At 39.4% G+C, this 26,807-nt stretch overlaps 1 protein-coding gene across 1 annotated transcript in view; it reads left to right on the top strand.

The window, feature by feature from the left end:
* LOC131067491 (serine/threonine protein phosphatase 2A 59 kDa regulatory subunit B' gamma isoform) overlaps positions 1 to 25,677 on the top strand; it is a 68,895-nt gene extending 43,218 nt beyond the window's left edge. Inside the window, exon 4 of the mRNA XM_058002837.2 lies at positions 24,574 to 25,677. Within this exon, the coding sequence (XP_057858820.1) occupies positions 24,574 to 24,957 (384 nt within the window). The 3' untranslated portion in view covers positions 24,958 to 25,677. The remainder of the gene's footprint in view (positions 1 to 24,573) is intronic.
* Positions 25,678 to 26,807: the final 1,130 nt, after the last annotated feature.

Here is a 26,807-nt window from a genome sequence, read left to right as displayed (position 1 = left end):
CAAATATAGCAATTTGGCGATGCTGTTGCTTCAAACAGACTAAAATGAACTGAAAGTAAAAGGGAAAGGGTTCAGAAGGATCTAAATCTACTCCTAAGGGCAGTGATAACAATGAATAGTGCTCTGGTGGACAAATTCCAAATAAACCAAGCTCTGCTTCGCCAAGATCAACTACAACTCAGCAAGAACCGGTGCAATCTTCTGGGGATGCTAGAGAATTTTCAAATCGAGAAAGTACATTTGAATACCCAAAACGGTGCAATGCAAACAACTATCCACAATCGAACTTAGCACAAATTTAGGGGTCTCAGACTAACTTTACACTGCAACTTACAATCAGCAAGATGCAAAAAGTATGAACCATGGAAATTCATTAGACACCATTACATTCTCCATTGAAATCAAAGCACTTTACTATTTCTAATCTAAGTGGGGAAGGTGAAACCATGCAAGCTTTGAAAAAATAACTTAAGTGGACACCATCAAAGAACAATGTTTCACTGTTATTATCTCAAAACTTATCGCAACAATTTCATACAAATATCCCTCCTCCTTACATATGAGGGGGGGTCACCCCTTTATATAGGCCTCAGGCCATGATTACACGCAAACCCTAATTAGGGTTTTCCCTAAAAGATTCTCCACTCAAGATGCAACAAGGTGGGAATCTCCAATTAATAACCCATCATGCCCATATACAATTAATTCAAAAGTACCCAAAATAGCATCCATTGCGCATTAAATGCACCACCTCTTTCAAATTCGCCCAACATGCGTTGAATATTCATCCATGCAAAAAATGCCCCATCATGTCATAAATGCACCATCACCTCCACATGTGATAGCTGCATGCAAGAGGAATCTGCCATAAATTCAACATGCAACGACCGGGTCGCCATTTGGTCAAATATTCCGGCAATGAATGTGCCACCATACTCCCATGCATTCAATAGATCCTCACTATGCAAGTGGACCCGTCGTCGTATATCCGCTCCTGCACATCTCGAATTGTTGGAGAGAGAAAATTTGATTCAGGAAGAATTTTCTTGAAGTCTCTTCAACTTTCCTTGCTTGAAGAAGGTTTTTCATCAATTCTGCACATTTCCTATTTTTTAGGAAAAATTTCAAATTAGGGTTCCACGGTCCAGGAGAGAAAATTCTCCTACGAATCCAAATCTATAAAATTTTTGAAATTTGGATGTGATTTGATGCCCGAGAATGGATTTTTAAAAACTTTTCCTGGGGGAAATTTCTTGTTCAGTTCATCCCTGATTCCTCCCTTGCCAAGAAATTGTTTTTTCACCTTTAATTCATCCCGGTGTGGAATTCATGTTGTGAAGGAATTCTCCTTTGAAAAGAAATTTGTTCCTTAACCCTGAGGAAGGAAATTCAATTTTTATGATTTCCAAGAACTATGTCGTGAAGGAAGGAATTTCCATCACTTAGTCAATTTTTTTTTTCAGAATTTCTTCTTCTTGGGCGCAATTCTTTTTCGAGGAAGGAATTTTTTTGGTGCTCTTTGAATTCATCACATTCGTAGGGAGCTTTTTGACCAATTTGCTACATTTCCTATTTTTTAGGAATTTTCCTAAAATTTAGGACCCGAGTCCAAGAGATAGAGAATTATCTCACGAGTCCAAATCTGCAAAACTTTCCGGATTCTGATAAGATTTGGTGTCTAAAAATGGAAATTTTAAAAAATTTCTCGAGGGGATTTTTTTTGCTTTTCATTCCTCCTTGACACTTTGACTTTCATACCTTAGACAAATTTTCAATTTTCAAGCTTAAGCATGGAATTCACCATGTCTTGGAATTTGATCATTTTCCATGCCTCCAAGCACCCCTCAATTTGGCGCTTTCCATTAGTCTAGGGCGCTATTTCCATGTGCAGAGGAATTCACACTTTGTTTGGAATCTTCCATCACTTCCTTGTTTTGGCGCCTTCACCATGCCTTGGGCGGAATTTCATTGTGGAGGAGGAATTTCATCAAATGTTGAATCCTCCATGACCCCTCCATTTTGGCACCCTGCTGAGTGTTTGGGCAGAATTTCACCGCGGAGGAGGAATTTCATCAAATGCTGAATCCTCCATGACCCTTCCATTTTGGCGCCTTGTTGAGTGTTTGGGCGGAATTTCATTGTGGAGGAGGAATTTCATCAAATGTTGAATCCTTGATGACCCCTCCATTTTGGCGCCCTATTGAGTGTTTGGGCGGATTTTGGCCATGAAGGAGGAATTTGATGTTTTCTACCAATTCATGACATGTATATATATGAAATATAACATTTAAGTATGTGGCATTTTCAATATGTCTTTTTCCTTTCTTATACTTTAAGTTATATTTCATATATATTGTCAGGATGTTTGAGAGTGGTTTTAGGTCCCTAGGAATCATAACGCAAATTCTGGATTTTGGAAGATCTTTCAAATTTTCAGACTTAGTCAAATTTCAGGCCATTTTCGGATTAGGATGACATTGGTGGATTGATGTGAATTTCCAGACTTGGATGATTTTGCATGCTTTCCTCTTTTGGAATAGGAGTTCCAAACTTAAACCATTTTTTGATCCAACTTGTTTGGCTTTTGACTCTTTCGAATTTAGAAATGATCTTCAGGAGCGTTCAGTCTTCAACGTCTTCAGGGATGTTCAGTTTTCAGTGTTTTCCTCTGAAGAACCTGCCAAAAATAGATTTTCCCAAATAGTAAGTGTTTCAAGATGTCAAGGTTTGGGCAAAATAGGTCAGGAAAGCACTTTCAAAAAATAGAAACTTACTAAAAATAGTAAGTTTGATTTTTGGCAAAATTAGACCAATCCGGGGAGGTAGTGAAACTTACTAAAAATAGTAAGTGCTTAGAATTCGCTCAAATTTTATTGGTAAGTTCCTTGAAGGGTCCTGATTCTAGTTCTGTATTCAGGTTTTCCAAAACCCTAACAGAAACCTCTAAAATCTAGGACTAAGGGCAAAAACTCTAAAATTGACAAAACGAGTCCTAGACTTAACCAAATTTGCTCAAATGAAAAGCAGACTTGACTAATATGACCCCCAAACACTCGCAAACTTAGAGAGAGACTGACGAGACAACTGCGATAAGACCCAAGAACAAAGCCAAAAGACCGGAAAGGCCTAAAAAGTAGGGGGTCTCCATTTGCAATGGGGCGATGTGTGAAAACGTCACAACATGAAACAATATCTATGTTGGTCCGGTATTGATGCCTGGTCTGTAGAAAAATATCCCCCATCAACAATTTTATTACTTGCACAAATTTCCGCATCACAAATTTGAATATACTTTTCAGCCTCTTTGCAGAGACCACCCCCAAGAAAGCCGTTTGATGCCGGGATGTAACCAACATAAAATTTGCCTCCATCACCCTTTCTCTACAGAGCTTTCGTCACATCTATCTGCATCCAAAAACCGCCCTCTGCCACCTTTTAAAACCACCAAAACACCCTTGTCCCATCAACCACCTTCCAATAAACTCTCATAAATGTTCCAATTGTGTGACATCGTGCCAATGATGTCAGGGATCAAAAGAAAGATTAACGAAATCTTCAGTACACATCGCCCCAACATCATTAAAAGTTAAAGCCCATTTTGATAACACGCCTGCCACCGCATTATTTGTTCGTTGTGCATGAGTGATTTGGTAGCTTTCAAAATTTGCCAATTCTTGCATGATCGCATGAATGTATTTTTGCAAGTGCCATGCTTGCATTTTTTCCTGCTTTAATCGCATTAACAATAATTAAGGAATCACCCTCTAAGTGAATATTCGGGAGGTCCAATCGTCTTCCAAATTTGATGGCACACAGGGCAGCCATTGCTTCAGCAATATTGTTTGTCCCATCATCTAGCTGCTTAATATTCCCTTGCCAATCCTGCACCACAAATTCCTCACCCGAAGGGCCCGGATTGCCTTTCAACGTCGCACCAAAATTGATTTGGAAACATCCCTCTACCGGTTTTAGCCAAGTTACCTCTTTCGGAGTAAACATTCTAGATTCGACCGATCATGCCCATTAACAGGCCGGAGAGGATGCATTAATTGAGTGGAATGTCCCCTAAGGATATATTCAACCTCGCCACTTTAACTTATCATAATGACACTTAACAAGCTATGATGCAAGATGAACTCAAGAGGGGCGATCATGAAGGGGAATAATATCTAGGTTGTCACCATCATTAACATTATTACTTTCAATGTAGGAAAATCTAATTGAAGCACTCCCTGGTTAGCAAGTTAGTCTGCTATTACATTTTGTTCTCAATAGCAATGAGATATAGATACATTTTCAAAATTCTCCAACCAACTTAAAATTTCTTCAAAGATAGCTCTTAGTTTCCAGTTAGGATATTTCTTTTTGTTCACCTTCACTACAAGTTTGGAGTCTCCTAAAATCTCTAATTTCATGTATCCCACAACATATACTGCTTGAATGCTCGTGGAAGGGTACTTCTGCCATGTCCCCTCCTTGATCGTTATATATATATATATATAATTACCAATTGTGTGATTTGATGTAAAGATAATAATAGTTTCCAAAGGTTGTGATTTGAAGATCATCCAAAGGGATGTGAATCTTTATTGGAACTACGATGATATAAAACAGAATGGAGATTTGTGAAGGAAGGGGGAGCCCTAGACTAACTAGGAAAAAGTGTATGGGATTTAATCATTTTATAGGCTAAAACACATAAATATAAAGACATTATTCAGTCAGAGCGTACAGGAGACATCGCATGGGTATAAGGTTGTCATTCAGGAATGGTAGTCAGACCAAGGCTATTGTCTCTTATATATGTGTGTGCGTGTATAATCATAGAGATATAATTCTGGAACAACAATTGTGTATTGAGTCTATTCGTTCGTAACAAACCATTAGTTCATAAACGAATGTATATGTTTCGGCAATTAGTCCTATTTACTCTGTGATAGTTACATTAATGGAAGGTATATCAGATTGGATATTGTTGATAGACATCCATTCCCGAAACAGTGACCACATTTTTTGTGTCTTTATTATATCCTATCCGGATCGTCCAATTTGACCATTTGGCCGAGTGTCAAGTGTTTGCCACATATGGGTAAACGATTAAATGTAAAAAGTAAATGCACAGAACATAATGGAAATATATTAAATAACCAGTCTCTGTATTAATTCAACAGTCCATGTACATCAAGTGCTTATAACATTTAACCCAGATACGACTATCATGATGCCACTACGAAGGAACGATATGCAATATATAATACCCGAAGGGCTGCGACCAACCGTCACGTCCAATTGCCCTTCGAGACGACTAACTAACTGACTGCCGTAACTCATTATTACCGACGACAACATAAACATAATATGACAACATAACATAATGATTATTCCCGGCAACATCATCCCCCCCAAGAAAAGAAGTCGTCTCCGGACGACTTAATACAAAATAGAGATGACATTAAACAAAACCAAGGTAGAGAATTGCAGGAACTACGAATGCTAGTCGAGCGTGGAACTCATACACCTGCTGCGTCCTCGCCTGAAAACCCTTTTCTGCTACCATCTGATGCTCAAGTGCGGATTTCACCATTAGTGCTTCCTTTGACATCATAGTCCTCCTGTGCCTAAACCAAACTTGTCTGCAAAACACGCTTTTCAGTCTCATTCTCCACCAACTGCTACTCAAATGATACTGTCTCCCTAGCCAATTTGTCCTCGATAGCCACCCGCACTGCCCTCTCGACATCCAACTCCTGGGTACGTTGAGCTAAGTCTCACGCTACTCCTGCCTCCAACCTGGTGTTCAGCTCCTCCTCAGCCCTCTGTGCATCCACCAAGGCAACCTCTTGTCCAACCGAGACATACTCGGAGTTCCTCAAAGCGTACCATTCATGCCGGGAAGGGGCCACAACCTTTGGGCACAAAGGCTAGGAGACGCCTCAAATCCTCCATCACACTCCCCAAAAGTTGATAACTGAACTGAATAACTCCTCGGTGCCGTATGACTTCGTGTGCCTACAATGCCTTCCCTTAGACTGTGTTTGTTCGCAACCTCCAAATCCGTCTCCCTCTACGGCTTATGGCTTCCCGCCAATGCTGAGCTTCAGGCTTCTTTCTCACAGTACGGGACAACCCAACACTTACCGTGACTTCTCTGATGCCCTTCGCCCAACTCAAAAAGTATATTGTAGCTCAAAAATAAACTGGGGGTCTGGGGCAGCGCCCCAGCGGGGTCGAGGGGCAGCGCCCCAGGTGCCAACACCAATTTACAACCCTCAGAACCATACGAAAGTCCATGGCGCACATCATTTCTGTGATATTTTAAGATGCCAAAACCCTTCTTCTCCACTCTAATATTTTCAGCGTCTTGGCTCCAGACGTCATCGAATGATTTTTCAATCTGGTTGTTGTTTTTTTATTTATTTTTTTCCATTGTAATGTCCCTGATGGCACCCCGGCCATACAACCTCCCCATGCGATCAACAATAGCATTGACACCTCCAATCGTACGGCCACCTTCTCGTGCGGTCAACACCCTCCTTACCGTACGGTCACCCCTCCATCGTACGAAACACACCGTATAGACAACATGACCAACCGTCCACACCGTACGGTCCTCCTTTCGCACGCCCAACGCAGTTCAACCATACGGGGGTCCACTGTATGGTGGTATTCCACCGCAGGTGCCCTCCGTCATCAGTGGTCCACCGTACGGTGGTTCCACCGCACGGGTTCCCACCGCACGGTAGTCTCAACGTGGTGGTTCCACTGTACGGTGGTCCCACCGCCACTTTCAAAGATTTTTTTTTTTTTCAAAAATTTTTCAATTTTTTTTTTCTCAAATCCCTAGTCTAGTCTTTGGCTCAAGTCCTGTGTCTCTGGGATTGCCCTTTCTCGGTTTGCCTCGCTCGAGAGTCTCCCGCTTTGGTCCCGTGCCAGTCGAGTCACCTGCCAGGCCTCTCAGGTTCCCTTCCATCCTCTCGGGCCCCCCTCCGGACTCTCAGGTGTCCTTTCGGCCTCTCGGGTCCCCTGTGCGCTTCTCGTGGTAGGGTTTCAATTTGGACCCGTTGATGGCAAGTCTATTTTCAATGGCCATCCAAAGACCTGGAACCATAAATTCTACAGGAACCACGGTCGCCTTCTCGTACATAAGAAGAAGAAGAAGAATAAATATTTTGAAGGCTGCGGCCTTCCACACAAGGTTCCAATCGTTGCCGACACGAATGATCTTGAGATTATCTACGTCATCGAGGTTTGGGGCATCTCCCTTCCAATATTCTTTGTATTCTGGCAGGTACACCTCCTTTGTTGCTTGCTCCGGTTCCTCTACTTCGAGCCTGTAGCTCTGGAACCTTTCGTAATCCTCCATTTGCAAGTGGAAGAGCCCATTCAATGACCCCGTCTCATCCTCGGAGCACTCTCCTAGTTTGAGAATCCCTTCATCGTTGGGCTCCCTGCAGCCCAGTCCTTCGTTCCTCAGGTCGCCTTCTCCTTCACCCTTCGATTCCGAAGATGATGCCAATTCCTCACTAACCAACTGTGTCCCGAGGTCTATGATAAACTTCCTTCCTCCATTCTTCATAGACAGAGTGTTCTTCCAGTTGTGGGTGGCCTTGGCTACCACCAGCCACCCTCTCCCTAAGATCACATCATACCCTTTTTTCTTTAGTGGGATTACCACGAAGTCCAGTATGAAGGGTTGTGTCCCAATGGTAACTTGCTGGTCCATTAGTGTCCCGATGGGTTTGATTCCATGCTAATCTGCTCCCAATAGATTGAATGTAGATGGCCACATCGTCGGCTTCCCCAGCTTCCGCCAGGTTTCTTCTAGAAGAACATTCACTCCCGATCCACCATCGACGATGGTATCGGTTAGAATGGTGCCAAAGATACCCATCTCCACAATGGCCGGGTTCCTTCCAGTGTTACCTGCCAGCAGCATGGGGTCTATTGTAGACCCCCAGAAACATCTGTGCGGTGGTTGGTATTGGTGCATGGTTGGGAGAGATTATTCAGCAACACCGTTCGTAATTGAGGCATCGTTTGGAGGAGGTCGTGTACCTTCACAGGCACCTCCAGTTTTAAAATTTGATTGTATAGCCTCCTTCGCCTCCGGTCGGCTGGAAGTACCTGCCGTACCCTTCGCCTTCGCCCTTTCTCGTATCTCTTTCTCAATTTATTCCCGTGCTTCCCGTACCCTTCACTTCTCCGTCTCCGGGTCTGGGCACATTGCGTGTCTGGCTTGGGCACGGGTTACGGCCAACACTTCCTCTTCTTTGGTTTCCTTGATATTGAGCAAGTTGACCCCGGACTTCGGGCAGGTGGCGTCTTCGTGGTCTCTTGGTCCGCACCATTTGCACAAATATTGTGTGGCCTCTCCCTTCGGGCAGTCTCGGGCGAAGTGCCCCCACTGGTTGCACGCTCTGCATTGTACCATCGGTCAGCCTCAGGAGTTGTATTGGATTCGGCTCCTTGTATTGTTATTGTTGTTTCGTCCTCCCCACCGGTTATCTCGGTAGCCTCCCGATGTTGCATTGTTGTTCGCCTGGGAGCTGCCGGTACCGCTCGATGTAGTTGGTTGTTCTTGCGTAAGCAATACTTGTTGGTTTCGTGTTTTTATGTTGTAGGGGCATTCCCTGGTGGGATGCCCCATCAACTGGCATATATCACAATAGGCCTTCTTTTGGCAGGAGCCTTTTGTGTGGCCGTCCGTCTTACATTCCGTGCACCAAAGCTCCCCTTTGTCGGTCTTGCTCGGACTTCCCTTCATAACCTTCAGCTCTTTCATCATCCTCAGCATGTCCTTCTGCAGGGCTTGCACCTTTTTGCTGGACTCGCCATCGTTGCTGCTTCCCTCGGAAGAGTCATCATCCTCGGACAAGCTATCCTTCTTCTTTTTTTTCTTGGATGTCTTGGTCTTGCTCTCGAAATCCATCGCTCTATTATATGCATCTTCGTACGAGGTTGGTGGAACAATTTTCATCTTCTTCAGGATGGAGTGTTTCAGTCCCTCCACGAACCATCTCTTTTTCAACCCATCCGTTGGTTGACTCTCCATTTTCCCCAACAGTTCCTTGAGCCGCCGACTATAGGCTTAGACAGTCTCGTTCTTGTTCTACTTTGTGCCATAGATTTCGGCTACTATTTCATTGTCGTCTCTGAGGAGACGAAACTCTATCCCGAACTCCTTCAGGCTGGGCCATGTGCCGACTTTGGCCTTATCCGTATTGGAGTACCAGTCGATGGCCACTCCCCTTAAGGTTGCTGGAAATTGTGTTACCCACTCGTCCTGGTCGGTAACACTGTTCGCTGACCATATGGTTTCGCAAGTGTGACAATGGCGGATGGGATCTTCCTTCCCATCGCCGTTGAACTTCGACAGCTTCTGCTTACTTGCCATCCCACCGCTGGGTCTCGCTCCTTTGGTGCCTTGTGTGCTTGTACGTGGTGATCCTCCGCCTTCGCATCCTGCACCTGACCCTCCACTTGTGGGTCCTCCGGAGAAGGTTGTTGACCCCGAACCGAACAAATTGCCTACCGTACGGTACCCTTGTGCTCCCTTGGCACCGTTGGCCGTACCGTCACCTTCGGTCGTCTCCCTCCGGTTGTCCTATGAAATGGACAAGTTCTTTAGTAGGTCTTTGGTAGCGTCGATCAGGTTTAGACTTCGCCTTGTTTGTTCCACCAACTCTTCACGACTTCTTACCCTACGGTGATATTTTGGCGAACTGTAGAGTTCTCCTTCGGCACCCTCCGTGACTCCTAGGTTCCCTTTGGGCAATCCTACGACAGTGTAGAGAGTGTAATTCTCTCCATCTATCTCTGCCTCCGCAACCTCCGTGACACCTCCTGGGTTCCCTTCGAGCAACCCCTCGGCCGGTCGTCCCTCGACAAGCTGACTTAGCCTACGCCTTCGTTCTATTTGCTGTCTAAGATTCAACGCTCTTTGTGCCACTTCCCATTCGTCACTTTGTATCTTTTTATTTTTGTCCTTATTTAGTATATTTGGCATAAATCACTTCCGTACATAGCAAGCACACACCATGTACACAAAAAAAAAACTTTTTTTATTATTTTCCCTTTTGGCCACAATTTATCTCAACATTGTGTCGGGATTATTACAGGGTTCAATTTTCCCTTTGCCTCTTGCCATCACGCGTTGCGGCCCACGACGATTGTTCCGTTTGCACGGCGTCGACCTCTGGGTTAATCTCACCGACGGGTAGGCCCATCGTGTCCGTACGCCATCCGCTCCTTCCTTTCCCGAGTGTGTCTAGGCAACGGCGCCAAATGTTTGCCACATACGGGTAAATGATTAAATGCAGAAAGTAAATCCACAGAACATAATGGAAATATATTAAATAACCAGTCTCTGTATTAATTCAACAGTCCATGTACATCAAGTGCTTATAACATTAAACCCAGATACGACTATCATGATGCCATTACGAAGGAACAGTATGCAATATATAATACCCGAAGGGGTGCGACCAACTGTCGCATCCAACTGCCCTTCGGGACGACTAACTAACTGACTGCCGTAACTCATTATTACCGACAACAACATAAACATAATATGACAACATAACATAATGATTATTCCCGGCAAAATCAAGAATCGGCTGCATATACTTCAAGATCAATATTAGAGAGAGCACCACGAATCAGATCGGATCTGAACTGTTATTAAGTTACCGGCAGTAACATCCTTGTTCTTGGTGGTATGCATAGGAATGTGCCTAATATGAATGCTTAATATAAGAAACTCGATAATGTTCTTATGCAGAACTTAGTAATAATAATAATATAATTATAGAGAATGATATATATATATAGTAATTTGAATGAACAAGTAAATCTGAGGTTATAAATCAGATTGAATTATCCATTCAATGTCAGGAAGAAGATTATGTTATCACTGATTGGATATATGTTAAGATAGTTTTGTCCCCTAATCACTTTAGTTTAAGTCCATAAGTATGTTGAGATGGATTAATTATGGTTAAAACAGGCCTAAACTTAGTAGGGGACATTACAACTTCCTGTTCCACACCAATGTTTGTTCTTAAACCAAGATGTTTGGATCCTCCCAACACTATTATACTATATGATTTATGAATAACATAACCTGCTCCTGCTACACTAGGCTTACCTTTTGACACTCCATTAAAGTTTATTTTAACTCATTTAGAAGGGCAAATTCTACTTTGCATTTCTATTGTTATTATTATTATTCGCTATTATCCTATTAATGGAATCAATTAAAACATGATATTAAATAAATTAGAAGCCAAAAAAGGTCTATGACTATATAAAAATTTGAGATTGCTGAAAATGTCTGGAAAAAAAACTTTGGATTGCTGAACTTGTGTATGCCATATTACTGAATCTGGCGGGTTCTTTGTTATGACATTGTTATGATATCACGAGATTTCTGAGTAGGTCCCAACAGCAGTTGTTAATATTGCTGTTATTGAAGATATTAAATACAAGAAGATAGGATAATACTGTACTTTGAGGAAGGCTGGTCCTTTAATTTTGTTTATTAATTTTCACGAAAGCAAGTTTGGATTTGTGCTAATATCATGTTTGTAATGATAGAATTACAGAGTGAATACCTGAAATGAGAAAAAAAATCCAGGCATTGAAATTTCCACATCTGTTTGCTGAGATGTTGATGCCTGATGCTTTTGAATGTTTCTTTTGAGTAGCCTTCAGCTTGACGCTGTTACAATAGACTACTAAAATACTAAGAATATTGCCAACAAGGAGATTTGCTAATGAGTGGCAAAGTCATACGATGCTGAGCAGTATAACAGATCTAGTGACAATGAACATAACTATAGCTATAAAGTATTTACCATTTGCAGCTGGAGGCTCTTTGGGAATTACAATAATGCAACCAAACCATGCAATAGTTTGACTGCTCTGACATCATTTTCTGAGTTTATTTACATGAGCACAATGAGAAAGAAGACTTTCCTCATTTGCATTTTTAGTGGACTGAGCTGGTGTAGTTGCAATATTCTTCGGTTGTAAAAGAGGTTTCCTCCGGGCAGAAGCTCCCTTAGTTGTTAATGTAGAACTTTGAGGCAGTTTGAGCACAAGTGGTTTGTCTTTCAAGAAAGGGAACCAACTCAGCTTGCTCTTAACAAGCTTGCTATCCTTATTCTATTCTCAGAAATCAGCAGTGTTGATACATTGGTTGTTCGTGATTCTGAGTGATCACTTTCATATTAGCAGTTGTTCATGATTCTGAGTGATCAGTCTATATTGTCAACACATTTTTGTATAGGATCAATCCATTCTTACCAGTTACGAGCTTGATAAGACCAGTTTCAGAATATGCATTTTGGATTACTTTCTCAGCATTGTTCTGGTTATGGTTCTTGATTGCATTAGCAATTTCATGGATAGCAGCATGTAAATTAGGATATGTTTTGTATGTTCAGCATGATTAGTTAGAAAATATTTGTTTTCTTGAGACCCTTTAGAAGGTGCCTGGGGATTATCTCTTTTGGGGGGGGTTTGCCATGTTACAGTGGAGTAGATAAAGTGAAAATTTTCTGTCTTTGTTCACTTTCGTTGTATCTGACCTTCATGCTTTCTCTAATTATGTAGGAACCCTCAAATCTGGTGCACTTATAAAGAATTAAAACCTAAGTTGCCAGTTTGGGTTTGGGTTTGAGGAACTGGTTCGCCAGTTTGGCAAAATTAAAAAAATGGGTTTTGGGTTCATTTGGTTTTGTTAGTACAAAAACAATGTAAATATTTTTTATAAATATATAAATTTATATATATATATATATATTATTGAGTTTATAAAAAAACCTAAAAAATAATAAACCCGTATAATAATTGATAATAGCAGTGGAGCTGTGTATAACATAGTCGCCACTGCTGAGAAAGATATCATTTTTCAGCCATTGGTCTATTTAAATATATCGCAATTAGAAAAATACTTTGACCAAGAGCTGCGGCAATTAGAAATATACCACTGCAGAGCTGTTTTTATTCTTTGCTGACTGCTGAGTCGGAGTCAAGCAAACCGAGAGTCGCACTGGACCTAGATCTGGACCCAGCACAAACCTGAAACCGCATCTGGCCTTCTGGTGCCAAATCTGGTAGCTTAAATTAAAACTGCAGAGAGATCAATTATTACTTAATGGCTTTGGTTTGCATGTGACTGACAAATCTTGTGGAATCCTTCACATATTAAGGAAATTGGTCAAACTGGTCGGTGAGAGTAAAGTGAAGCTACTAAAATCATTTTATATTTGAGTGACACACTTAAAATCTTTAACATACTGCCAAATTCTGTTTTGTGCCATTGTTTGATTTTGTTTTCTGAATCACTCAAAAGTCAAGCAAATTTATATTGTATAGCCTAGAATTAATGGGGCCTCAGTTGACCATTTAGTGTCATTTTTAATAAAATCAGGTTGACTGAACAATAGTTTTGCAAATCTGAAATGTGGGTTTGTTTTTGGTAGGAATTTGAGAGATTTCTAGGAAAATTGGTCAATGATCTAGAAGAGTGGTGCCACTTAACTTTTTTCTTCTATCTTTCTATTTGGTTTGAGCCATTGATTTTAATATGAAAACTGTTTCAAAGTTTTCTGCTGTTGGGCATTTTCCTTTTCTACAAATACTGCATGTGAAAAATCTTCACGTAATTTACATCTCCATCAAGGTGTATTTGAACTCCAGCTTACTGAAGATTGCTGGCGTTCCGAGTTTTAAGCTCCCTCATCTTTTCCCTATGGGTCCAGAATAGCACTATTTTCTCCATTTCAATGAGATGTGGAGTAGAGGCATTGAAGACTCAGGTTTGGGTTCATTTATAATAATTATTCTATTGCTTCCAAAGGTGGAATCTATGGGTTTGATGATGTGACAGATATTTTGAAATAAATAGTAAAAAGACACACCAATCAAAAAGTTAAGAAGTTTTAAGATCATACCTTGCGTTTCCCAATGTATTACAGTTCTAGTTTCTTTGCACAAAATGACGTGTCTGCTGCTTGAAATTCCTCCAAATTTGGTGGGCTTGAGCACACTAGATCTGATAATTTCTTTGTGAAGAATCTAGAGTTTCTGGATGCTTTCCCTCTCCTGCCACACATGTATCTGCATATTGGACATGGGATATGATACTATGCACCTGGATATAGTAGGGGTACTGCATCAATACATATCCATATATGAGCCCATTTTTGCCATGCCATCTGTTTCCCAATCCAGTTTAGGGTTCTGTAAAAACATACAAAGATTTATAAAGCATAGAACATAAAAAACAATTTTTTCATATTAAAAATTAATATTATAAACTAAAGGCACTCATAACATTAAAAATAAATATTATGAACTTAAAGTCCAAAAATCAACATAAATATAATTAAATATTTTTATTTCAGTATATAGCTTTTGGAAAAAGCTTTCAGTCATCTAAAAAAAGATTTTGCATCTGCTATACAGCTTTTTACTTTTTTCCAGGAGCTTTTTAAGTTTTTACTGAATATTACGGATTTTGAAACTCTTAATTTCATTAAATATTTTATGCTTAACATTGTGAATTGAATTCAGATTTATATCGAATTTTGAATATATGTGTATCTTTATAATTGTCTTATCCAGCTGTATCTCTATCAGGGGGTTCTTGAAAATTCATTGTATCAGAATCTGCTATTGTATTCATATCCCTTTCCATACAACTATGGAAGAATCATATCAAGATGTTTTATATTATAACCATATCCTAGAAAAAAAGACATTTATTGGCACCCCTAAGCCTCTTATATTTCAAGATAGGATCCATGTTAAGGGGAACACAGGGATAGTGATTCCTCAGATTTCTGAAAATGGGGCTCTCAAATTGGCATCATCTGATTTGCTATTTAATTTATGCTTTTATCCTAAGTTGCTGAATCGTGGGATTTTTGGGGCGATTCTGGGTATGAAACATACCAGAATTGGATTCTGAAACAAATCTCCTGTAGGTGTGTCTGGGGTTCGTCTTTTTAGATGCCGAAACATTTCTGAAATGTTTAGTGATTCTAGTTTGATCTTTTAGATATTCTTAAGACCTACAGTGCTGATTAGTGAACTCAGAACTTATATTTCATAAGATTCTAGTTTGATCTTTTTGAAATTGAAAGTTGAATTTAAATTAGTATGTTATGTTTCAAAGTTTGAAATTTGTAATGGTTTTGTTTAGCATATGTATTGGTATATGACATTCTAAACTTAATTCTATTTTTTTAGCTATATATACATATGCATGTATTTTTTTTTAATTTTTTTTTATAGATAAGTGCTATCAACAGGGGATAGCTCCCTTACATTGCAAGTACAAAAACATCTGGAATACAACCAATTGTTTCAACCACCTCAGTCAGTGAGGTAGTTGAATATCACAGCCAAACATCTACCTATCTCCATAATCTTGACAGCACTTACAGCAGAAAGCCAATTCTCCTCCGAATTCAGAAGCTTACTAAATGGTTCAAATTTGTTGTTGTTCACAGCAATACGGAAAACCTCCCACGCATTGTCGATGAAATTCCATTTTCTCTGTAGCCTTGCTTTGTCCACAGTGGAAGACAATGGGCTCGAGTTCGTGTCATCATTGTTGACATAGTTGTTGCTGTCAAAATAGATGCCCAAAATACTCACGAATTTCCCTTCTTCCAGATCTAGAATGGCATTAGCAGCAGCTTCGCCATCCACTTCCCGGATAAAATCTTAGATTCTCTCAATGCAGCTTTCCTTGGAGTCTATAATATCGACCAGTGGACACAGTACTGCCTCAGAAACAAACCCATCGCACCAGTGGCGGTTTTCACCCAGACAGCATTTCACCAAGTCCCTGATATTCTCCCCCACCCACTGATCATTAGTGGTAAAGAGATGCCGGCATTGTGCCATCAACGTTTCCTCTCTGCACAAACAGCCCAGCCCGAAGTGATACCCCATTTCTCAATGCCACTAGACTCAACAATAGCCGGTATCGATTTATAGCTGAAGCAGTGGTCCAATCCCTGTCAAAGACAGATATAATAAGATCCACCTGACAGAGAGGATCTCTTGGGCCAAAATCTTTCTAATCATGGGGGCTGATCATGTAAGTGTCCCATCTCCAAATTCCACGTTGAATCCAAATCTTGGGAGAATTCCAATTGAACACATAAACAGTCATTCCCATGTCATCTTATAATGTGCCATAGTACTTGGAGTCGTCATCCATTAACTGAGATTCTTCATTTGAGGTTTTTGTACACCTCTGTCTGGTGCCAAAGAGAATCCGAGAGTTATCTGTCAGACCTATCACCACCTGTACCCCCCTCGGGATCTCCTAGATCCCATCGATCAATCCTATCTGGATTCGGTCTATCCAATGCTAGATTAATTCTTTTGTCCTGAATATGGGAAATCGTCCTTCAATATTTGGGAGAGATCTCCCCAATTATCTTCATTCATGATTTTTACTTCACCCCTTGTCAAGGACACTCCCGGATTTGCCATGTGATCGGCCACTTTGTTTGCTTCTCAATAAACATGCACTATTCTATAGTTTGGAATCTGTTTGATATGCTCCAATGTCCTGCCCAATTTCCTTTTTAGTTTCCAATTTGGAATCGATTCATTCTTGACTGCATTAATTATTATCTGTGAATCTCCCTCGATATCCATATCCAATGATTCAATTCCCTGCTCTGCACAGTGCTTTAATCCTCTCTCTCGAGCCGTAGCTTCAATATCATTGTTGGTGGTTATACCTAGATAACCAAAAATACAGAAAATCAACGTACCGCAGCAATCCCTAGCTATGCATCCGTATCCGGCTTCTCCAGGGTTGCCCTTAGCAGCCCCGTCAAAATTGAGTTTGATCCTACCTTCCTCGGGGGCAGACCATCTGACATTTTTTCATTTTACAATCTTAGGTACGAAGCTTACATTGGGGGAAATTAAAGTCCCCCAATTATTCTGAATTTTCTTGTCCCAATCAATCAAACATTCAATCTTTCTGCAGTAAGCCTTTGTATTGGATATTTCACTAATTCTCATCTTGATTTTTTCGATAACCTTTCTATACTTAGTTCCCTTTCTTCAAAAATTCTCCTATTACGCTCTTTCCAGATTTGCCATAGGAGTATTGATGGTGAAATTACCCACAAAGCCCCCCATAATGACTTTTGATTCAATATTGGCCATCTCTTGATACAATTGATTAGACTGTCATCTGTAGTTTAGAACCATTCCAGACTTTGGCATAGCCAGTTCCAACACCTTCTTGCAAAGGGGCATTCAAATAGTAAATGATTTGTAGTTTCCTCATTCTGTTTACATAAGACATATATGCTTGGGCCATCAATCCCATAGAGCTTCAGTCATTGCCAGTTAGAATTCTTTCGGGAAGAACAGTCCACAAGAATGTGCCAGCCCTAGGAGCCACCATTTTATCCCAACATAGTCTTGTAGGCCATTCACTTTTTTCTTGCTCTATTATTTGAATTTGGTAACCCTATCTGGCATTATATTTTCTTGATCGAGCAGCGCACCATATTACTTCATCTTCTTCTTTCTTGAGTGTGATCCTTCTACTAACTTTCTCTGATCTTCTATCGCCATGTTATTGATCTATATCGGAATCCATTCAAATATGCCACTCCCAGGATATGATTCTTTCAAATAGTCTGCAACAAATTCTCCATACACCAATTCCGCCTCCTTCATCCACTCCTGCTTTTCAAAGTTCTTGCTAATGTTCTCGAAACCATCCCATGGATCATGCCAGAATTTTGCTTTTTGCCCATTCCCAATCTTCCAGGTAAGGTGGTCCGTGATTACATGCCTGCACTCCTTCATAAACTTCCATACAGCCGATCCACTGCTGGTACTGTTAATTGTGAGTATTCTTGTAGGGTCATTATTGTCCATGCATTTCTTTTGCATAATACTGTACCATAATTTCTCGGGATTCCTGTACATCTTCCATATTAGTTTCACTCCCAGAGCAATATTTTGCATTTCCATTTTCCTTAGCCCAGCCCCTCTCTTTTGTTTTACACACAATCTCTCAGTTTAGAAGTGGGATTTTCTTACCTTCCCATAGAAATCTTTTGAAGAAACTTTCTAGCGCTTGAATTGCTTTGGATGACAGTTTGAAACAAGACATTGCATAGATAGGCATGGCGGCCAAGACGGACTTTATCAACTGGATTCTTCCTGGAAGAGCAAGCCATTTATGCTTCCATGCTTCAGTTTTCTGCCTGCATTTCGATATTAGCTCTTCCCATAGTTCGGTTCTTGAGGAGCCAGAGAACATTGGCATCCTCAGATATTTGGCTGGTAGTGTCCTGATTGGCCACCCCAACAGCTTTGAGATCTTATTTTAAATGGTCTTCTTTTTATTAAAAAAGAAAATCTGTCTTCTTATCGTTAATCTGCTGTTCAGCTGTCATAGCATATAAATCCAGAGCATCCTTTATAATCTTTGCTTCCCTTTAAGTAGCTTCACCAAATAAGGTTGTATTGTCCGCAAATTGCGAATGTGTTACTGGCCTTAATTCTTCATGAATTACAAGAACCTTCCATACCAAAGCTTCTCTGAGTTTACAGATGTATCGACTTGGTGATTCTGCCATGATGACAAATAGGAATGGCGATATTGGGTCGCCTTGTCTTAATCCGTTCTTGCTTTCAAAGAAACCGAACAGTGCTCTGTTCACAGCCACATAAAAATGAGCAGTGCTTATACAAAGTTTGATAATCTGAATCCATTTTTGATCGAACCCAAATTTCTTCAACACACCAATCAAGAAATCCCAACATACTTTATCATACACTTTGGAGATGTCCAACTTGATTATCATTGCCTTCTTTCTCTCTGTTACTATAGAATGAAGTGTTTCTGCAGTTTGGATAATGCTATCTGCGATTTTCTGTCTTGGAGTGAAGCCATTCTGTTCTATTGATATGAGCCTCGGTAAAACTTTTTTCAGTCTATTAGCAAAGGCCTTTATAATTATTTTATATAGGGTATTACATAATGCAATTGTTCGGAAGTCGTCTAAAGACCTGGGATCAACCTTCTTTGGGATAATGACTAAGACAGTTTTGTTTAATTCTTTGACAAATTTTCCTTTGCATCTCACTTCCTCGACCACCTTCCATTCATCAGCTTTCAGAAAATCCCAGCAATTCTGGTAGAATCTAGCGGGGAATCCGTCCTGGACCACCTTCCATATATCAGCTTTCAGAAAATCCCAGCAATTCTGGTAGAATCTAGCGGGGAATCCGTTCGGCCCTGGGCTTTGTCAGGGTGCAAACCAATAACAGCAGCCTGAATTTCCTCTTCTGTAAATGGTTCGATTAACATTTGATTGTCCTCTTCAGAAACTAATTTTGGGGTAGCCTCATGTATTTTATCTCTATATTGTGCTACATCCACTCCTCTGGAATTCAGAATTTTCTTGAAATATTTTGCAGCCCCCTGGCCAACGCTCTCTCTATCTCTGTATATTACTCCATCGCCAGAAGTGATCTCTTTAATCTGATTCTGAGCCTTCGTAGCCTTTACCGAAGCATGGAAGAATTTCGTGTTTTTATCTCCTTCCTTGATCCATAGCTCCCTCACTTTATCTTTCTAGTAGATTTCTTCTCTAATTAGTATCTCAGACAAACTGGTTTTCAACTCCTCTTCCCGAATGTAATCTTCTCTTCATTCCCTCATCAATAATTTTCTTATTTAATGTTTCAAGTTTGGCCTCGATTTTTTCTTTCTCATCAAAAATATTTTTGAAAACCTCCTTATACCAAATTCTAAGCTTGTTCTTAATACAAGTGATTCTTTTAGACAAACAGTTGATGGGCGTACCTTTGATATGTTTACATTCATTCCACCATGCTTCCAATGTCTCTTCTAGTGTTTTCTCCCTCCACCACATATTCTGGAATTTGAAGTATCCACCTCCCCAATATATATATATATATGTTTTATTTTGTACGATCGTACTGAAAATGTACCCAACCCCCAAAAAATTCTGCCGTACCGGCATTTCGTACCCACATACCCATTCCCATTCCCATACCCGATTTGGCAACTTAGCTTTTATCTCATCTTATTCAGTGTAATCCCTTGTTAATTTTCTTCTCTCCCTTTTTAGCTTGTATGACTTTGGTTTCTCAGATTTGAACATTTACAGGGATGAGATCCTTTTTTTGGGTACCTTGTGGGTTGTCTTTTTCTCTTAATACTGTCTGTTGGGCAAGCAGAACTTAGAAGGAAACTGTAACAAATATTGAGCTAGCTTATCATGTTTGTTCTTGAATCTTGGTTGATGGGATCCTCCTGTGGTAGAACCATGAATCCACTGATCCTGCCTGGATTTCTTCCATCGACTGGTAGGATATCTTCCATAACCCCCATATCAGGTTTAGCGAGAGCAGCAAAGGTATTTTCAAATGATAATTGTGGTATTTGTTTAACTGATCCTTTCCCTTTTCTGGTCTATTCCATTTGAAAATTTTCCTTAGGAGTTTTACTTCTCATCGATTCCATATTTGTGTTGCTGTTTTGAAACTACAGGAGCAATTTATTGTGAGGTTCCCGGTCAGTGGAATTTCCCTTCATCCTAGCTTGTGGTTGGGTGGCTTGTTGCTTGTGCTGGACAGAACCTGGCTAAATATCTATTTTCATGGCAGATTCTGCATGTGATAAAAGATGTTTCTGTAGTCTAAGAGTTCCTCTCATCAATATTGATCTATCTGGCAATGGCTTGTTTAAATGCCTCAATGCAAATTCTGGAATAGTTCAACACTATAGGATTTGGAGTGAGCTCCAAGACCATGATATATTCTCCTATTGGTGTTCCTATCTTCATCAGCAAGATTCATGCCAATCTTTTACTTTGAGAGTACTAGAAGCCCTGCCCGTACTGTCACTCTACTACTTTGTTCAGCCTAAGATTGAAAGCAGGTGACCAATGTTCCGTAAACAAGCATGAGTTCTTCATGAACTTGGGCTATGCTCGGAAGGCATTATCTCACTCTTTTGCAGAAGAGGAAACAACCAAAAATATCCTTTTGCCATCATAAAAAATTTCCACTGAGTCTGACAGGGCACAATCTGTGCAATTTTCTCGCTCTCAGATCCTAGGAGCCATGTGTCTTGGGTAGGCATCCATGAATCCAAAAATCAAACTTCAAGCCTTGTCCTTTAAAAAAAGTTATCATAAATGTTCCATCTCATCAATGGAGAAAGACTTGGAAGGCACATCCAGTTGGAGATGACATGTATTTTTGTTATCAGTAGGAAAGTTGATAAATTTAGGAATCTGTTTTGTTAGGCAGAGATGCTCATTGATTTGTGATATTTTTTGAAATTTCCTGATTGTTATTGTTTATGAATAGATAACCAGACATTGAATTTGCATTTTTTACTTGAGTAATCAGTACTGTTCTTATGCAATGCATTGGCCCTCCACCTACATTCATGGTATTTAAGGGTTTGGCAGTATTTTGAAACATTTGGGTGGCATAAATATGGAATACAAATTTCCTTTCAAATACTTTCCATGCATTAATGAAGTGGGCCACAAGCATTTTCTTGAAGGTCTTAAAATGAAGAGATTTAGCATGTTTAATTACATGCAGAACCACGAGGCTGGAAATTTAAACAATGTTTTCAAAGTGGGCGGTGTAGGTTAGTTTTAGTTCAGTGATATACAGTATCCTTTTAGCATAATCATAATGTATAATCAGTGCAAATATTCAGAATAGTTGTGGTCTTTAAAGAATTTTGTTCCAATAGACTATAAGTTTGGAGTGTTCTACAGTTGATTATTATTGTATAAAGTTTATAATATATAGATATTTTGTGTTTTCAATTATGAGCAAACTCTTCACTTGAGCAACATTTGAAATGAGATCCATTGCAAGCTTGTATAACATTTCCAAAGCATAAACTTACATAAATAGGTGGAATGGAATGTTTTATTAAATTTAGTAATGTATAAATGATTATTGTTTTGTAATCTGGTGTAACACTTCATGTTACTAAAAAATGAGACATACCCATTAAGACATGGACAAGTGGCAGTTTATAGTTTAGTAAATTATTTTTAGGTAACAAACAGATGTAAAATAGAATGTGCCAATTACAACTGTCCATATGACATTACAATAGCCTTATCATAGTTTACAGTACTTGTCTACTATATAAGGGATAAATCTTGGCATGCAGCAGATGATATTTCCTATGGATGTGCTTCGATCACAGGAGTGAATGAACGCATTGGGAGAATGTTATTCTGGTTTAATTCCTTTGACTTTATGCCATTCTCTAGCATGGATTTGGACCTCTATATTACATGAAATGAGGAAAAACATGGTACCAGTCCATTTCTTAGAATAGCATAAAATATATGCCACTGTGATGGAAATTGTTATAACCATGAAACAGATTGAAAGTATCTGGTAATCCTGTGCATGGCCCGTTTAGCATAGACATTGAGAAAAAAGCCATATTCTGGTATGAAGACCTTCCAAGCAGATCAGTTTGGGACAAAGGAAGCTAATGAGAAAGTCTCCTGTTCATGAGGAGAGGACAGTTGCACACCCTTCCCTTTCCACCTTTAATGGGAAATCAATTTGTTTGTATATATATAAAGGGAAAACATAATATTACTTTTGTAGACTTTGTGATTAGGTTCCCTAGAAACATTCAGTTTGGTTGATAGAAATTTGTTTATGAGAACAATAACTGTAATTAGAAGACTTTCTTTTTTGGTGAAATGCTTACACGATTGACATAAGAACATAGAAGGAATTTTTTTTATAATCATAGTGCTAATAAAGGCCAAAATAGTTCACAGGATATATAATAAATCTAAAGAAAGGTACCAGGCTAGAAAAAAACCATAGATGGAAGTTTCACTCTCGATCTCCAACTATTCAAGGATTTACTTTTCTACCTCAATTTAACATAGAGGTAGTCGAAAGTTCCTTCTAAGCATCTGTAGTTGTACTTGCAATACTCGCAATTTCTTTAAATCACATATACAAGAGTGGTGCACATATAGTTGACATAGAAAACTACAATGGTTGACACAAGTAGTGAACCAAAAATTAAACTGATGAAAAGACAACTAAAACAAGAAAATATAGACCAGCTCCATCTTAAGGATATTAGTTGCATAAAAGACCTCTTAAGAGTTAAGGACATCGACTGCAAAGAAAAAGAACAATAAAGCTTTGTTTTTGACAATTCAAAAGCCAAACTGACCAAAATGCCAGCTCCGGTTCATTTTCAAGCATCATGGTTATCCAAGCATAGATTTACCAGGCAAAATGGCACTGGGACTGGCTGGTAATCATGTATCATAGATATCAAAACACATCTGATTATAATGTGAATGAGTTGATGTGCATTCATAATGGAGTGCATCTAACAAAATTATTATCAGCTTGAAGTATACAAGCATATATTTCATCAGGCTTCCATAGACAAAATGAAACAAAAACAAAACAGAGAGCTAGAGGGCCCATACAGAACTAGCTTGTCATATGACCAGGTCTTCTCTGGGCACAATCTTCTTGTGGCCGTGACTTCTGCCATTTTGTCCAATCCTCATTTGCTATTCACACAAGATCTTTTACTTGGTGTCCACTGGTTGGATTTGTCATGGCATGTGGATAGAACACTGGAAGGGAACTGCATGGGGTTGTGAAGCATGTCATTTGTGCCTTATAGAAGTCTCCTCCTAAGCTTGTCATTACTCTTCCTCGCAGGGAGCCATCTAGTACCCATGGTAGCTGCTTTCTCCCTCAGAATCTGTTCCAACACTTGTGCAGGACCTCCTACATGGGTGGGCTGAGCCAATTTGATAACAGTTGTTATAATCCTAGGCTCAGAGCTATTTCTGCAGCCTGCAGGAATCTGCCTCCATTGCCACAGATTGTTTGATGTCTCACTGACCACCCCTTTCCCTCATTAGCAGGGGAAATTTGGTGATGTCAGTATTAGCAGAAAAATTCTTTCTTAACATCCTAAAAAGAATCTGCATGGTTACATGAGGTATTACCGATAATTATATCCATACATTGAGTCTTTCCCCCCCAATCATAATATTGAGAAGTATGCCTAATGCTTCTGACCACATGGAATGCAATTCAATGACAAGGCTGTAGAATTTACATCTCGGCACCCAACAAAAAAGATAAAAGACCTTTTCTTGAAGATATTTCAAGTGACCAATTTCTCATTTTGTGGCTCATGCTTTTGTTACTCAAATTTGTTTGCATTGATGTTTGTGTCCTTTATTTATATGTGGCATTAGCCTTTCATTTGAAACTTGAAGCCTTCCTTCAGTTATCCAATGCTGTTGAGATTAGAGGATTAGTGGTCAACATGTTCGGATTGCCTGATTTGTTTGGATTACATATTTGGGATTGTGTTTTTAGTTTTTATTTAGATAGTTATCTATTAAACATACCTACTTAGAATTAAATTTCTTTCTAAGTTGTAAAGAAATTTTGACTATTTTTTAATAGTTTGCTGCTGATTTTATTTGATAGGTGGCTGAACGGGCTTTATTTCTTTGGAACAATGATCATATTATAAGCTTGATTGCAAAAAATTGTCATTCAATATTGCCAATTATTTTTCCTGCTTTGGAGAGAAATACGAGGAACCACTGGAATCAAGCTGTCAACAGTCTGACATTAAATGTGAGAAAGATCTTTGTAGAGATGGACCAAGATCTCTTTCAAGATTGCCAAGAGAAGTTTCATGAAGACGAAGCAAAGGAGAAAGATGTACAAGAGAAACGCAAACTGACATGGAAGCGTTTAGAAGATGTTGCTGTCTCAAATGCTGTAAGCAATGAGCTTGTGCTTGTTGATCAGGTGGCAACAGGTAATGCCATTCCCAATCAGAAAGCTATGGTGGGGAGTTGGTGATCAAAAGACAACCTTGTCAAGTGCCCACTGTTTAGGCTTTTCTTTTCAAAGTCGTTTTCTATAGCGCTGGCTTGTTAGTTTGACATGAAATTGCCGTTAGTGTGGGTTTACTGATGAGTTGACTGCTGCAGTCTTAATGAGATTTACAAACTGGTGCTGTACAGAATTGACTTTGAAACTCAAAGAATCAGGCAGTTTTTTGACAAGTTATTTCATTTCACTATCTGTTCCTGAGCTCTGATATAAGGAAGATTGAAAGATATTTAACTGTCCCTTCATGAGCTGAGATAGAAGTAAGTTGGGAAAGAAATAGTGAGTCTAATGTCTTCAAGGCAGGTCCAGCTCAAGTTTGTACTCATGTTGATGCCCAGCTACTTTCTTATATTGGTTTCTATAAATCCTGGACATCATCAATTCTTCTTATAACGTGGTTGGTTGTGTTCAGAACATATTGAATGTGACATCAGAATGCTTTGCTCCACAAGATAGTGAGGCACTGCTGTTGTAATAGGTTTTTTTTTCTGTAAAAACCATTTAGAACTAGTGGTTTTAGAACTAGTTGTAGCACAGTTTGTAATTTTTTATTATAGGAGCTGATCAATGGCTGTGCTTCTAGCATTGTTGTGGCCTAGAAGAATTTGTGCTGGTATCCTAGGAGATATTGTACTTGTAAAAGCAAAAAATATAATGTGTAAAAAATCAGATCAAGTTTCCCCTTTTGGATGTTATCATTGCATTTATTTTTTAAACAAAGAAGTTTATAGAATGTTTTCGTGACGGGTTTTGTTTTGGCCACATATTGTAGACGGCTCATCATGTCTCACTTGTTCAATTTCCAACTTTCTAGATTTGCGGGATCTTGATCGCATTGTTAGTTTCAGGTAACCTTTTCTTTCAATGTTCTCACTTCCTTTTAGTGTGGATATATTTTTTTTACTACGACATGTTTAGATGTATTATGAAAAATATTTGATTTTATTGTGAAGGTTTTTAGTGGCATTGGGCAATCTAAAGATTGATGGTTGAATGTTGGTGATGGTTTGAAAATTCTAGTTTCTATATTTGTGGAATATTGTATCAAATAATGTTCAGTCAATCTTGCTGTGTAAACATAAAACGTTCTTTGATGGAGACAAAGTTTCTTTGTAATTTCAACAGTTACAACGTAGTTGTGAATATCAAATGCATTGATAGTAGTAACTGATGTGATCATGGCAAACAACATTGTGACATTCTTTGAAGTTGTGTCTGGCCAAAGGATTTGCAGCCATCATGGAAATAATATGATAAAAATTGACTCTTTACTGTTTTATGCTGGCATGGCATTTTAATGGCATCCGTGATGTCTCATGGGGGCAAAAGGCTATACATGGAAGATTGGTGCCATCATGGAAATAATATGATAAAAATTGACTCTTTACTGTTTTATGCCGACATAGCATTTTAATGGCATCTGTGATGTCTCATGGGGGCAAAAGGCAATACATGTAAGATTGCATTCCAAATGCTCTTAATAAGGATTTGTGCCAAATTTGTAGGAGGTTCATGTTAAACAAACGAAGGGGTTGAAGTAGCAGTACTGATCATACTAGACATTAAATAGATTGGTGGCAACCACTCAATGAATACGAAGACAACCATTAACTTGACAAGAGATCCATAAACATGAACGTGAATGTAGCATTTGCACTTAGAAAAGAACTGTATTAAATTTATAGGAGGGCAAGGGGTTTGTACCAGATACAAATTCATGGGTGCACAGGGAAACCATCCTGGAAAAATAGTGCCAATACCAAAGGTAGATAAAACAAGATGCATTGATGCTAGAAGTGGCAACAAAGAATATGCGC

The sequence above is a fragment of the Cryptomeria japonica genome, chromosome 3 (genome assembly GCF_030272615.1).
Source record: "Cryptomeria japonica chromosome 3, Sugi_1.0, whole genome shotgun sequence".
Lineage (NCBI taxonomy): Eukaryota > Viridiplantae > Streptophyta > Pinopsida > Cupressales > Cupressaceae > Cryptomeria > Cryptomeria japonica.
The sequence above is the reverse complement of the archived record's forward strand: the minus strand, read 5'-3'. Positions and strand labels throughout refer to the sequence as shown.